Source organism: Micropterus salmoides, unplaced genomic scaffold, assembly GCF_014851395.1.
Source record: "Micropterus salmoides isolate LMB-PRFRI ecotype aquatic unplaced genomic scaffold, ASM1485139v1 Ms_hic_scaffold_9, whole genome shotgun sequence".
In the NCBI taxonomy this organism is placed as follows: domain Eukaryota; kingdom Metazoa; phylum Chordata; class Actinopteri; order Centrarchiformes; family Centrarchidae; genus Micropterus; species Micropterus salmoides.
Genome location: NW_024044681.1, coordinates 31,450,536 through 31,464,405, shown reverse-complemented (window position 1 = coordinate 31,464,405; position 13,870 = coordinate 31,450,536). Strand labels below are relative to the sequence as shown.

The 13,870-nt window shown below is 42.0% G+C and overlaps 1 protein-coding gene across 2 annotated transcripts in view; it reads right to left on the bottom strand.

Annotated features, from left to right (window-relative positions):
* The window catches only part of spns2 (spinster homolog 2 (Drosophila)), a 62,235-nt gene extending 49,285 nt beyond the window's left edge, over positions 1–12,950 (bottom strand). Inside the window, exon 1 of one of the 2 annotated variants that reach the window (XM_038707736.1) lies at positions 12,499–12,950. In XM_038707736.1, the coding sequence (XP_038563664.1) occupies positions 12,499–12,730 (232 nt within the window). In that variant the 5' untranslated portion in view covers positions 12,731–12,950. The remainder of the gene's footprint in view (positions 1–12,498) is intronic. The other variant, XM_038707737.1, reaches the window with a different exon arrangement.
* Positions 12,951–13,870: the final 920 nt, after the last annotated feature.

Genomic DNA, 13,870 nt, shown 5'->3' with positions numbered 1-13,870 from the left:
TCATATTCAGGATGCTGCAAACCTGATTATAGTTTTATCTTTGCACATTCATTCAGTTTAGATGTGTCATTGTGTTTTTATGTGTATTGATTCATAATTAGAACAGAACTCCTGCCAGTGTGTGAGAATGAATACGCTGTTATTTCAGTGATAAAACCACTATGACATTTGAGACTGCTTTCACTCTAATCTTCTAAATTTGAGACCGCCAAACTGGGGCGAAATCAAATTAAAGGCCTGTAGGTTTGCCAGCCTTGCCAATTTGATTAATATGGCGTTTTTTTTATTCCTAATTTTTCTTTCACTAATCAAAAGCTTGAATTCAGCTCAAGGGCTGCGGTACATTAGTCCCAGCCAGTACGTGCTAAATATTTGATGGTAGTGGAGAGGACGCATGGTGAAGCGTCAAGGGAGCACACTAAACCTATAGCTCATCAATAATACATCCAGGACTAGACCACTTGTTCGTATGAGATAATGCATTAGATGTACTGGATAGAGATGCGGTGAAGCGAAGTAAAGGTATTTGAGATGAGATGAGTCTGTCTGACTGCCAGGGGATCTCTGTGGGCTGCACTCGTTCACACCAGCATCTCTCAGGAATACTGAACAGCAGTTGAACTCAACCTTGAATGTGGACCTGGAGGAGTGTTATTTATGTGGAATTTTGAAAAGGAGCCATGTTAGCTGGAGAAAATCACTGAGAGAGGCTCGTCCGATTATGTGTATTAGAGAAAGTATATGGACATTAACAAAAAAATGCCCTGAGGTTTAGTTTCAGTTTAGATGGGTTTTGGGCAATTTAAATATGGTCTATGGTATCTACAATGGCATTGTGCCTTTTATACAAAAAATACACTTATATATATTGTCTGAAATATTTATTAGAAAGCAGTAGAAATAAAGAGCTCTCATGTTTTCAGACAGTCGGCATGATTTCCAAAAGCCAGCAATCTTACAAACACTTTGTGTTTGTGCACACTAATGTGCTCTGATGCTGCTGCTTATGACACAAGACATGCAATGGTAGCAAATCCGTGGTGCTTTATAGCAGTGCTTTAAGGTAAATGCTAACATCGGCATGCTAACATGCTCACAATAACAACATGCTGATGTTGAGCTAATAACGTTTACCATTATTCATTATTCATATCACCGTTGGTTAGTATGTTAGCATGCTGACTAGGGCTGAAACGATTCATCGATTAAATCGATTAATTTGATTACTAAGAAAGCATTGATGCAAATTCTTTGCTTCATTTAATCCATATAACTATATAGCACACTGTTTCGCATGGATATTTATTACTGTAGCACATTGCGCTTGTGATTATGATGGTGCTGTTTGCAAAGAAGAGGAGGAGAGAGAAAACAGCGAGGGACGAAGGAGAAAGTGTCCAAAGTATGGGATTACTTCAAGCTAAAAGAAAAAGTACTTGTTAAACAATGCATCGATGATACGATGAAATAATCTGTAGATGCTTTGAGTATTAACTAAGCATTAGCTGCAGCCCTAATGCTAACATTTGCTAATTAGCATTAACACAACATACAAAGTACACATGAAGTTGAAGGAGACATGGTTTTTCAGGTAGGCCATTTGGTCATCAATCAGTAAAGCAATGAACGAAGCAACATTTTGACCTGATGGTAGAGGCGCTAGAGGGGAAATTGTGGAATCAACAAAGTTGCTAGAATTCATCCCCTGGGGAATGTGAATGTTTGTAACTAAATGTGTGCCAATCTATCTTCTAGATCAAAAGATATTTCACTGGATAATTCAAAACTTTGACTGTCTGGTGACACTAAGTAAAAAGTCAGGGGAACTTAAACATTCATCCTCGGTGGAAACATGAACATCTGTACAACATTTCACGGCAATCTCTCCAACAGTTGTTGTGAAACCACCAACGGGAAGAACCAACTGGTTGGCCGACATAAAATTCACCCAGAGACACACATATGTGCTCTTTTTAATTATGGAAATGTAGGTTATGTCAATGTAAGGACATTCTGCCTATTAAAATAGCATAAGAGTTCACTTTTTCACTTTATGTGTGTGTGTGTCAGTGTCAGCACAAGTGAGTTTGAAAAATCCTGTCAGTAATCCCAGTGCTGTTTTACATAAGAGTGTAGAGGATTAAAGACATTATGTAGAGGGGTTTTTTTTAATGAGATTTCATTTCTCATTTTCTTTTCTGGTCTCTCTGTGATTTTATGAGGATGTGGGGAATCCACTATGTGAGGTATTGAAACATCTTGATGCATAATTATCATAAACTGTATGTACAGTCAGACAAGCTTTCTTATTATACTCATTTAGACAAGGCATCTTGGATTTTCTAAAGATAAAAGAGTATGCTCTAAAATGCTGCTGATATATTCATCCAAATACTTATTATTTTACCTGTCTTGTACTTCTAAAAGTATATAAAAATATATTGTATAAAATATATTTCTGTGCTTTCGGCTTGACAACTGACTCATCTACTTCATCTGACTTCCCCTTGATTCACACACAGTGTGAGCTGGAAAGCATGGCAATAAGATGTCCACAGGCTGTCAAACTGACTGTCTAAGTACTGTTTCTTAAAAAAGAGAGGGTGCAAAGTGACCCCAAAGCAATGATAAAAAAAGAGAAGAAAATTGGTGAAGATTTGTATTTTCAGCTCAATTTAGCCTCAAACAGCTATAGCGCAGCTATTTTCTCTGGATAATCATAGTGCTCAGGCTCCATAAAATGGAGAAATCGGGGGCAATAGGGGCCCAGATGGTTCCATATGGCTATTATGTATGACACAAAAAATCAAAATATTTATAGTTTATTGTGAATTTATTTTTTATCCATTCAAAAAGAGGTGAAATTGGGTGAAAATGGGGAGAAAAAATTAATTAAATCATAAAAAAACAAAAACTACGACACATCTTCACCTCAACGGCACGGGCCGCTAAGCTCACATCAACAGTCAGCCATTAGGAGCTGAATGCAGCTCAGGTTTCTTGACTCCGGCACTGGGGTGTCACCGCATCTCTGCCATGCCATTTAGCGTCCATTTTGTTGCTAGGCTGTTTGGATTGTGTGGAGGCTAAGTATGACTGATGAAACAAGGAAGGGCTCTCTGCCTTATGTGCACAGTGACAACATCTGTCAAAAATTTGTTTGTTTCTACTCCCACACACGAATCCTGATTCTCCCACGGCAGGCAGGACTACTCCATTTGGGCTGTAACTAATTGGACATATCTGTCACTCCTATCTAGTACAATTGGCTACATTTGTGTGTATTGCCATGTCTTGAATCTAACAACTACTTTAATGCTATAACAACTCCTGGGAGTTTATAAATGTATAAATATGAATGCCAAGCATGTTTTTTCCATCTTAAGGCTTCCTCTAGTATTCCCAGCACAATTACAGCCAGCGGAAAGACCAATGAGACATATAAAAGCCTTTTCATTGTGCGTGCTGTCAAGGTGACCTCTCTCTACGGCTGTACACACATAACTGAAAAGCAATCCTACCAATGACACTGTCACAGTGTCTTCATTTAAGGGGGAAGCCACTAATTTCCACCTCAATTTCATCCTGGTTATGGCAAGAACAGTTTAGTTGAGGCCACGGGGTTCATCTTTCATTGTCTCATGAATTAGATATGCATCTCATTACTTCCACTGCTGTTTCATCAAACACTCTGAGAAACCCAAATATGTCTTTTTGCACAAACTCATAAAAAATTACCTCAGAGGTCTGTTTTAATCTTTTGTGGCTCTCAAAGGGAAATTATTATTAAACACAATTTGATTTCTTTGACAATGTGTTTGAACTCATTTTACATCATAGAAAGTATGCAAATTGAACTCTTTAATTTTTCGGTCAGATTTCTCAATTGTGAGGTGTGAGTGTAATATAAAATATAAATAAGTTTGATTTCTTCTTTGCGTGGGAAAACACACTAAGGCATCTTCTTTGTTCCTCTGACTTCCTTTACATACCAAGCCTGTTTAATTAAAGAAACCACATACCTGCAGCACAATACACAGCCTCAGGCTTTGTACGCACATCATTAAAATATACTAAAAAGTATTCCTAAGATGTTTGGCACTACTGTGCTGCCCAGATACCTCAATCAACATCCTGAATGACAACTTTGGTTACTGCAGCAGGCTGCGGTCTTGCCTCCTAAACATCACTGAATATCTAAGTCTCGTACAAAAAGTACCATTTTTGCCACAACTACCGCCACAGATTCAGCCTGATGTATAATGTTGTGTGTTCAGTGTTAAAAATACATGCAATCCAAATACAGTCATTTCTGATGTGGTGTGGTGACAGGCTGCCTGCAGATTTATGTATTTAAACATGGACCAGTAAACATTTATTGTGCTGAAGAATCAAAAGAACGCTGTAATAACCTACCATGGGCAGTGAGGTGTAACCAACCATTCTGGTGTACAACTGCATTGCAGAAACAAACACCTAAACTCAGCCTGTCATTGTCTCAGAAGCATACTCTCCCACAGTGCAGCCAGAACAAAAAAAACACAGATGCGAAAGTCTACTTGTCTGCTAATCAAGCTGTGCACTGCTGCTTAGCCAGAATTTAAATGAGAGGCTGGACTGATTGGAAAAGATAATGTGATGCTGCCAGACTTTAGCCCAACATTAAGTTTAATACCTGCACAATATACATGTTGTCCCTGTGACGGCACAGATGTCTCAGAAACAGAAACACAAAACCGATGACACATTCTCATAGGAATCCTGAGTGTGAATGTTTTACAGCAGAAAAACACACTAAGGGCTGTGAGTGTGTGTGTGTGTGTCCACCTCTGACCCAGGCCATTAACAAAAAGTCTTTGACAGAGGTCAGCGCCCTCATTCAACCCTCGTTCTTCCCACAAACACAGTAACACATACGCCAAACACCGTAATGAAAATCCTGCCGCAGTCTCATCTAGCACAAATGAAATTTAAAAAATAGCTGACGAAACATGTGAGGGAACGTACAAATACACACACACACACACAAACAACCTTATCCTGGGCCTGATTGGTGGATATATTAGATTACATAATCCTTCTGCCAGTCTCCTTTATTTACTCTATCACATGTAAATGGGGAAAAGATAAAAGCATTTCCTCAAGAAGGAAAGCTTTTCAAATATAGGGCTGCTGTAAATAAGCACTCTAAATGTTTTTTTAGCAGCTGTGTGAGCTTCCAGGAGCTGAGAACTAATATTACTGCTAGCTGCAGGTCTGCTTTCACAACAGCTGGCTGTAACTTCTGCAGCAAGCAGGTCAATATTAGATTCCAATCCTCTCAAGAACAACTTGTTAATGTGTGAGAGAAATATCCAATTTCAGTGTGTCTCAGGACATTACAGTTTCATCACTGGTAACAAATTCCAAGCTGCTGGTCTGTTGATCAATATTCAGTGTCTGTGTGTGTGTGTGTGTGTGTGTGTGTGTGTGTGTGTGTGTGTGTGTGTGTCACAAGGATAAAAAATGGATTGCATTGTGTTCTATTTCCAGTTCTTCATCGCATGTATCAGTGTGTTGTGTGTTGAAATGTTTGTGAATGTCAGAGTGTTTGGGGTGGCTGGAAAAAGGGGAAATGTACAGTGATGACCGAGCAGAGAAAAAGTCAGTTTGGACTACGTGTTTTTGACAGTAACTAGAGAATAACGCACAGTGCTATTTTTGTATTCTCAGTTTTCCCTGTACATTTCCCATGTTAAAATTTACAGTGATAATCAGAAGAGATGGAATACAGGGAGTAAGGTAACTAAATGCTGTTCCTATCACAGTTCGAAAGCAGGTATGAGCTGTTATTTGACAGTTTGTCAAACACAGAAAAGTGCTCAACACATCCCAAATCTCTCCTCCTTCCTTCCTGCGATCTTGCCTTCTGCCTGAAGAAAGAAATTCCAGCTCTTTCTTCAGGTAAACTGCAGATTTCTGAGATAATGAGACAGGAAGGGAGGGCTTTTTTAACATGGTGGGAAAATTGTGTTGGGAAAGGCCTGGATGGAGACCAGGAGAATCCATACCCTTCAGCTCATGACTCGTCTCGCTGTCACTCCAACAAGTCTTATAAATGTCTAACTGGACGGAACTTAGCAGATACCGTGTTTATCTCAGGGCTGTAATCCTAAAGCAAACTCTGTAGTTGGAGGACACAAACACCAAAGAAAACACCGCCGCCCTGTCCTTGTGTCCATGCACGCTCTGTTGATGACAGAGGGGAGGTCAGTGATTATCAGGCTACCACTCACCTTTTCATGTCAAAGATCAACAGGCAGCTTGAGCAAGCACTGTTGTCTTTTACAAGTTGACTCGTCAAGCTACTGGAAGTTAAAAGATAAGAGCCAGTTAAGAATTTAAATGATAAGAAAAGCCACTGTATTTTGAAACAGCCACTCAAGATTCTGGCCTGATACTGGATTTTGTAAATAAAAAATGATTGCTCTTAATGGATTAGGCAGGTTTTTTTGTCTGACAATGTGAGCCCCCCCGAACAGAATCAAGCCAACTGCCAATTGCTAATTGAGTTATGACTCAAGTACAATGTTAGACGCAAATTGCAGCAATCAGGCGTTTTAAATCACCTTACTGGTAAATGCCAAATGTGGGCCAAACTACAACAAATAGCTTCCAGTTGTTTTTTAACACCAGCATGTCCCTTCCAACTCATGCAGTATCTTTGCATCTGTCCTTCCGCCTCGCCCCTTTAACTCACAGTTTGAAAAACTCTTTCTATAGCACGCACTGCACAGAGTAAAAATACCCTCTCCAGAATGCAACACATGTAATAGCCTCATAGCTGTGATGAGTGATGTAAGATGCAAGGTTGGGGTGATGCCAAAATAACAGCTGTACGGAGGGGAAGAGTCAAAGAGTCACAACAAAGTAACCATCAGCAAAGCCATGAAATGCGCTCATAGCCGAGGGGTCGTAGGGTGAAAGCTGTGGCGAGGGAAGTGTGTCTGCTGGATGGTAAAATCTGGAGTAGCCACATGAAAGGGCCAGCATTGGCAGAGGAAGAAGCTCTGTCTAATTCCATCCGTTACTATTACAGACATCGGCTAAATCTGAGCCTAAAGAACACACAGACTGTTTTCTCACTGGGAGTGGGAATGGCTACCCAGGATATAGACATAAAGAGATTACTGTGATATCTGTGGGAAAGCAGTCTGGAAAAGTCCACTTGGTAGGATATCATGTAATTGTTAATGACCGCATTTAACATCTGTTGAACGCTGTCAATATTTTGCCGTCAACAGCGAAAATAAAATATGTCAAGATCTTGAAAGATGTTGAAATATAGTGTAGTGCTGAAGTGAGGATGTTGTCTTTCAAAGAGACGTTTCATACTGTACAGCGCAGTTGGTCTAATTCGAAACAGCTCAACATCAGATGGAAAAGTATGGTAAGAAAGAGGCAGCAACCCTATAAAGAAAATTACTAGAGGCCCCTCTATCCTTTTAATGCCTGTGCCGTTGTTTGGGGACCTTTAATGTGAACGCTATAAAACAAGAGTGGGTGAATTAGGGAGAAGAGTGGAGGGTGAGACGACCAACAGGCAAAACCCAAAGCAACTCGAGCATGGCCCACACAGCCTCTCACACAGTTCAGTAGTGAGAAGACACTTGTTGTAGGTCTAATCCTGACATATTCCGCTGCAACACTTCATGTTACTGAGAAGATCTGCAGTGACGTGATTCTACCAGCAGCTAAAGAATGTCACGGAGACATTCTACATTTTTGGGTTGCTCTGCTGTGACAACCGTTATCTACTTTTGTATTTGCGTAGAATTTGTCTTCCTGAATCTGAAACCTACATCCTCAAGCTCCTCTTTTCCAGCCTGTGTGGAACTGAAAGTGGTTTTGAGCACTTCCACCCCAGAGCTGTGACAACAGACAGGAAAACATGTAGAAGACATTTAACCCCTGTGATTGCTTTATGTGGAAATGCTAATGCAGAGGAATGCCATAGGCTTATGTGGACAGTGATAATGAGTAGCGGCAAAGGAACTGGACAAAGCTATCAGGAATGAATCTGCATAGCCTGTCAGGCTGGATATATTGCTACATCTTTCTAACAGTTTGACAAAGAGCTTGCCTTAAGAGGATTATTAACCACATGGTCATCTGTGTCTATAGGCAAGATGCTGAACATTCGCATGCAAGGGTCCCGCACTTGTCCAGTGGGATAGCTTACGTTGACTGGAAGAAGCGCTAATCTGCAGCTCCCCAACATTTCTGTTCACCACTGATTAGGCTGCAGTCAGTAGCCCCCAAATTGCCCCTTTTCATGGCTGAAAAGGGGCGTGACTAGGAGTGCACACAGGGGGGTGGCTAGAGTTAACACCCATCAGAGTTTACTTACTTATCAAGTAAATAACTCTAAGTGCCGAGTGTCTGCCTCACATATCCTCATATTCTCTTAAAAAAAACACTTAATCCCCTCTTTATGATAAGCTGTCGAGGAGCTTGGACTGTCTGCCGTGAGACTACAGAGAGACCAACAACGGGGATTTAAGGTTTCAAAGCCAACTCAAATTAAATTAAACATAGTGGTCCTCTAAATCTCAGAGCTCTTATGCACTCTAAAAAGCAAATGGAATATAAGTGGCTGTGTGTGCTTCCAAAGGCCAGACACCAGTGACCCAACCTGAGCATCGTAACTCACCCAGCTCTGCTCGGGCCTCCACTCCAATCTTTGTTGGATCTCCATCTCATTTCCCTGCGTACTGCTATTCTGACAGCCAGTAAGAAGTAGGTGTGTGATCAACCTCATCGGGACAACCTCAAATATGCCAGACGCTCCCCATATCTGCCTCATCGACAGTCGTAAAAACAAGCACAGGCCTCTGAAGGAGCACTCCAGGTCAGGTCTGACACACCAGCTGAACAGCTGAGCCTGATGTCCAACTCACTGCGTAGAGTTTATAGCGGACTGCCGTCTTTCAGCACCCCTGAAACTTAATAGCGACCTCCTCTGTGCCTGTCCACACTTGGATTTGGCCCATAAGCGTGTCAGACAAAAACCAGATCACTGTCTCTTTGCCAATACCACAACATAGAGCTATGGAAATTGCAGAAATTTGAACTGCTTGTAGCCCTCTGATGATCCCTAGCTTAACACACAACATTACAAGAGTGAAACAGATATTCTAAATGCACTTTGAAAGGGGCAGTTTTAGGGATGGAAAAGTTGAAAGGTTCATGTATTAATTTGCTTACATTACAGTAAATTTCATTCCCAGACTGAAAGTAACTCACTGTTGGAAATCTAAACAATACAATCAATATTGAGATAGTTTTTTTGCTCATTCTAGTGCCATACTGAGAGCTAAAACACACCTTCAAATATGCAGCAGTTTAAGTTTCATACAATTACTTTCTTTTGAAGCCGTCCCTCCTCACAAACTGGTGGCATTAACTATTCAAGCCTTGTATAAAATATATTGGCAGTACATCTACCAAATCCAGAACAAAACGACCTCCCGTAAAAAAGAAAAAGAAAAAAAGAAAACATTATTCCTTCTTTTGCGGTTATCGCCATCATTTTGAAAGGATGTTGGAATCGTAAACGGCAGTTTGATTGTGGTGTTTTTTGATGTGTGTCTGCCTTCACCTCTGACACTAGGGGATTAACAGAAAGACCTAAGTCTTAGACCCTGCCGCTGTGCATTGCTGGATGCACTTTTCCCATCATTGTTGTGGAGCAGAATAGCCCCGGTGTCTGGAATGGTCGCCCTCTGTCTCGGTGACAATGCTTTAGTGATCCACACACACTACAGTAATGGCTGTTGGTACAAAGACCTTTTGACGTTGGAGGGAACGGCTTCGCTCGTGCTCAACGCTGGCCGCATTCTGCGTCCACTTCCCTCTGACTGCCTGCCACTGCAGCAGCCAGCCCCTCCCCTCGCAACTCCCCTCTCTCATTCAGCTACTCTTGACATGGTAAGAAGAGTCTTTTCTAGTGTGTGTGTGTGTGTGTGTGTGTGTGTGTGTGTGTGTGTGTGTGTGTGTGTGTGTGTGTGTGTGTGTGTGTGTGTGTGTGTGTGTGTGTGTGTGTGTGTGTGTGTGCACCCATGCTTGCTAAATTGACATTAAGATCTATGAGTTGGGATGTGCTTTGGGTACCTGCTACTGAAAAGGTTTGAATGACAACAAGAAAGCCCCCCCACCCCCTACTCCGAAACCCACTTTGAGAAAACACAGTGCTACCAACGCAGCTTCCATCACCTAATTACTACTGCAATGTAGCTCACACAGCAGGAGAGGAGAGAAAGGCTTGAAGAGAGAAAGAGAGAGAGAATGGTAGATCAGCTCATGCCGTATGTGTTAGCTGTGCTGGATGTACATGGCTGCTGGTCTTCATTCAGTGTGAGCGTCCGACGCACATGCTGCTCATGCATAATGCAAAACAGTCCAGGAGCGGTCAGGTGGCAGGGAACACAGCCTCTCCCCCCACGAGGGTTAGCCCAGGCTGCTGCAACACCCCCCCCTCGACCATCCCCTACTCCCATTATCCTGCTCTCCCTCCCTCCTCCTTTTTCCCACTTTCTCCTCATCTCTCTTCAGTCACTCGCACAGCACAGCCAGCGCGCGGAGGGTCCAGCGATGGATTTTCTGCCTTGCAATTCATGAGATATAAAGAGCAGGGACGGCAGTGGCAGGACCATGATGGAGAGGACAGAGGAGAATAGTGTTGTTTTTAAGCCCCTTAAAGCAGCTTAATGATGGGTTTCCTCTGATCAAAGCGTGAGTAGGTGTTAGGATGCAGGAGCACAGATCGCTACTGTAGAGGGAGACTGACTCTTCCATGACTAAGGATGAGGATGTACCTTGCTTTTCACTCTATCTGCAGTGATTTGGCTTGAAGATGCTAAGATTAGATATGGCACATCAACACGTTCTGTAGGTTGAGCAGCTAAAGCCTACCTGCTGTAATGATCACTCAGCCACCCAGGACTTCGTGGCTTGACTCATTACAGCTGACAGACTGAACCTGAAGCCTTCGGCATGGTGAGCCGTAAGCATGTGGCTACTTAAGTGTACACATTGTTCTGTCTGACTTAGCCACTCCTTATTTCTGCCAGGGGCTACAGAGTGAAATCATTACAATTTTATCCTGATTTATCGACTTTAGAAATCTTAATCTCAGATAATTATATGCTGTGTTGCAAATAACATCTGAAGAAGTGAAGGATACAGCCACAAGTAAAAATTTCAAGTAGATTTCTATCACATAAGAAAGCAGAAACTTGCACTTTAACCAGGATGGCATTTCTTTGTACAGAAGAGCATACTCTCCCCATGAACACACTTCCCTCCATTCTCCATGTTGCAGCAATATCTTTAACCCATTCAGTGCCACAGTCCAATGTCCACGGGTAAGTAGCCTAAAAATCCAGCTACCAAGTTTGAGTAAAACTAAGACCTGACCTGATGTAACACATTTTAAATTTGAGTGATTCATTGCAACAATATATTAGACAATTCTTGCTTGACAAGGAATCCCTATAAATGAACTACAATTAATAAAAATCTGCAAAAGCACCTTCTTGATTCCCAGACACACATGGTGTGAGACTAGCCTATTTTAATAACTGCCTTCTTACAATACAGAAACAAAAAAGGCCAGTGAAATCTACTATTGACTTTTGTTTTAACATAGAATTAGTCATCTTAATCACCATAAATGAATTTATCAATTCCAAAATTGGGGCTCAAGCAAAAGCACTTTTCACATTTTCACGCACTCCAACACTAGAGGCTTAATTCCCATCTGTACACAGTGTTCAGTTTTAATAACGCTATAGTGAGGAAATGCGGACGCTCGAGGAGGATTAAAGCCACATGGCCTCATCACAGCATCACACGAGCTGCCGCACAAGACGCAGGCTGTTAGATGTTGGACTAAATCGCTCCCAGAAAAGGGCGAGGAACTAATGACTGATTCTTGATAGCTCTCTCTCTCTCATCTTGCAGTCGCTGAAGCTGGTCTGACAGATGAGCCCAAAGCGACATCGTACACACACACACACACACACACACACACACACCTACACACCTAGGCTACAGTGCGAAAGCATGCAGTCAGATCCGTGGATGGAGAGTCAATCACCTTAATTGATTTATCTGTAATTATCTAACAGCCCCGGGTAAAAATCATTACTGTCAAGCATTTTCTTGAGTGATAGTGAAGACATGTAGCCTATCTATAAGATTTAACCACAGCGCACACAATCTACAACCACGAACACAGGACTGTGGTTATAGCAGACTGTCCACTGCGCTACGGCAAGCCCATTGTTCCGCCTGCCTACAGCTGAGGTGAGCTGGCAGCTCTAAAAGACTCAGCTCGCAATTAGTGCATGTACAATCACTCCAACAAATGAACAACACCACTCTGCTTTGTTTGCTGGAGCCCGTCAGATAAATAAGAATATTCTGATATAGAAAGAGAGAAGTCAGGTCTCTTACCGGCTACAGTGTATCTATCCATGTAATTGAGGACGTTCCCAAAACTGAGGATCCCGGCGGCAGCAGCCGGTGTGCGGCATCTGAGCAGCGCGGCGCGGAATTTCTGCCCCGGCTTGCACGGGTGAAGGTCCGGGTTGGATTTCAGTCCGGGACTCATGCTGCCCGACAGCGTGCGCACCTCATCCGAACTGCTGCAGCCTTCAATCTCGCATCCATCTCTATCCACACACATTTTCTGGCACGGAAGATCCAGAGCAGTAAAGAAGAGGTAGAGAATGGAGAGGAAAACAGTTCAACAAGGACCAGACTCAGTGATGGTCTGTGATTTTACTTGAAATTAGTCGCAGTTAAATTGTTGTCTTGACTGTTGAAGCGCACGAGCTCTTCTTGGGATCATATTTTTCTACCAGTGAGCAGTGACGGACGGGCTGTGCGCTCCTTAGTATTTTTTCTAAGGACCAAGCGTTATAGTGCAGGGGGTGTGACCTGGCTGTAAAAACTCCTCCCCTGAAGCCCTGCAGCGAATGATGGAGCCGCACCTGATACTGTGGTGCAGATGCCGGGGAATTGCAACTGGAGTGGAGTGCGGTTGGAAAACACATTCTGTTATTTAAGGAAGCTGGCAGTGGTGGGAATTGGGTGGGTGGGTGCCACTTAATTTATTTATAGCCTATATCAAATAATCATCATCGATTTATTAGTGGGCAATGACTGCTGACTGAAAAAACATTACTGTTATTACTACTGAATAACTGTAGGCTGAGAGAAATAGGTCATGAAAGTATGTTGCACAGACACATTTAGAAAACAGAGAAGGCTGGGTCGCCTGTGGTGTGCTCATATTTTTAGTATGTCTATATTGTTGTGTATATTCTTTTCCTCCACATTTATAAAATGTCAAAATGAGACTGACTTAGTTTAGGTCCCCAAATCATACTGACAGTCATGGCATTTCAACAGTCTCTGATGAAATAGTTAAAAATCAACCAACATTGACCAAAGTGCTTTACAGAAAGCTTATTATAGATTATTAGATTAATGATGACAATCAAATAAAACACAGACATAATAAAGAGGATATAAGTAAATTAATGAAAGTGTATAATTTAAGATAAAATCATGTAAGCACAACACCATTGTCGAGAGATCAGACAAATAGAGTGCGACGAGTCATGTCTGCATGTGAGATCAGCCCTGGATTTTAAATGGTAGTGTGAAATGAAAAGCAGTGATAGGTCATCAGATAGGAGGGGTCTGGAACCTGTTAGGCCATGCAATGCTTTTTTATGATCTCTCATCTTTGTACAGGTGAGGTATCTCGCTGCTGCATTTTGAACCGGCTGCAGGCGAGACAAGGCTGTCTGACTGACTC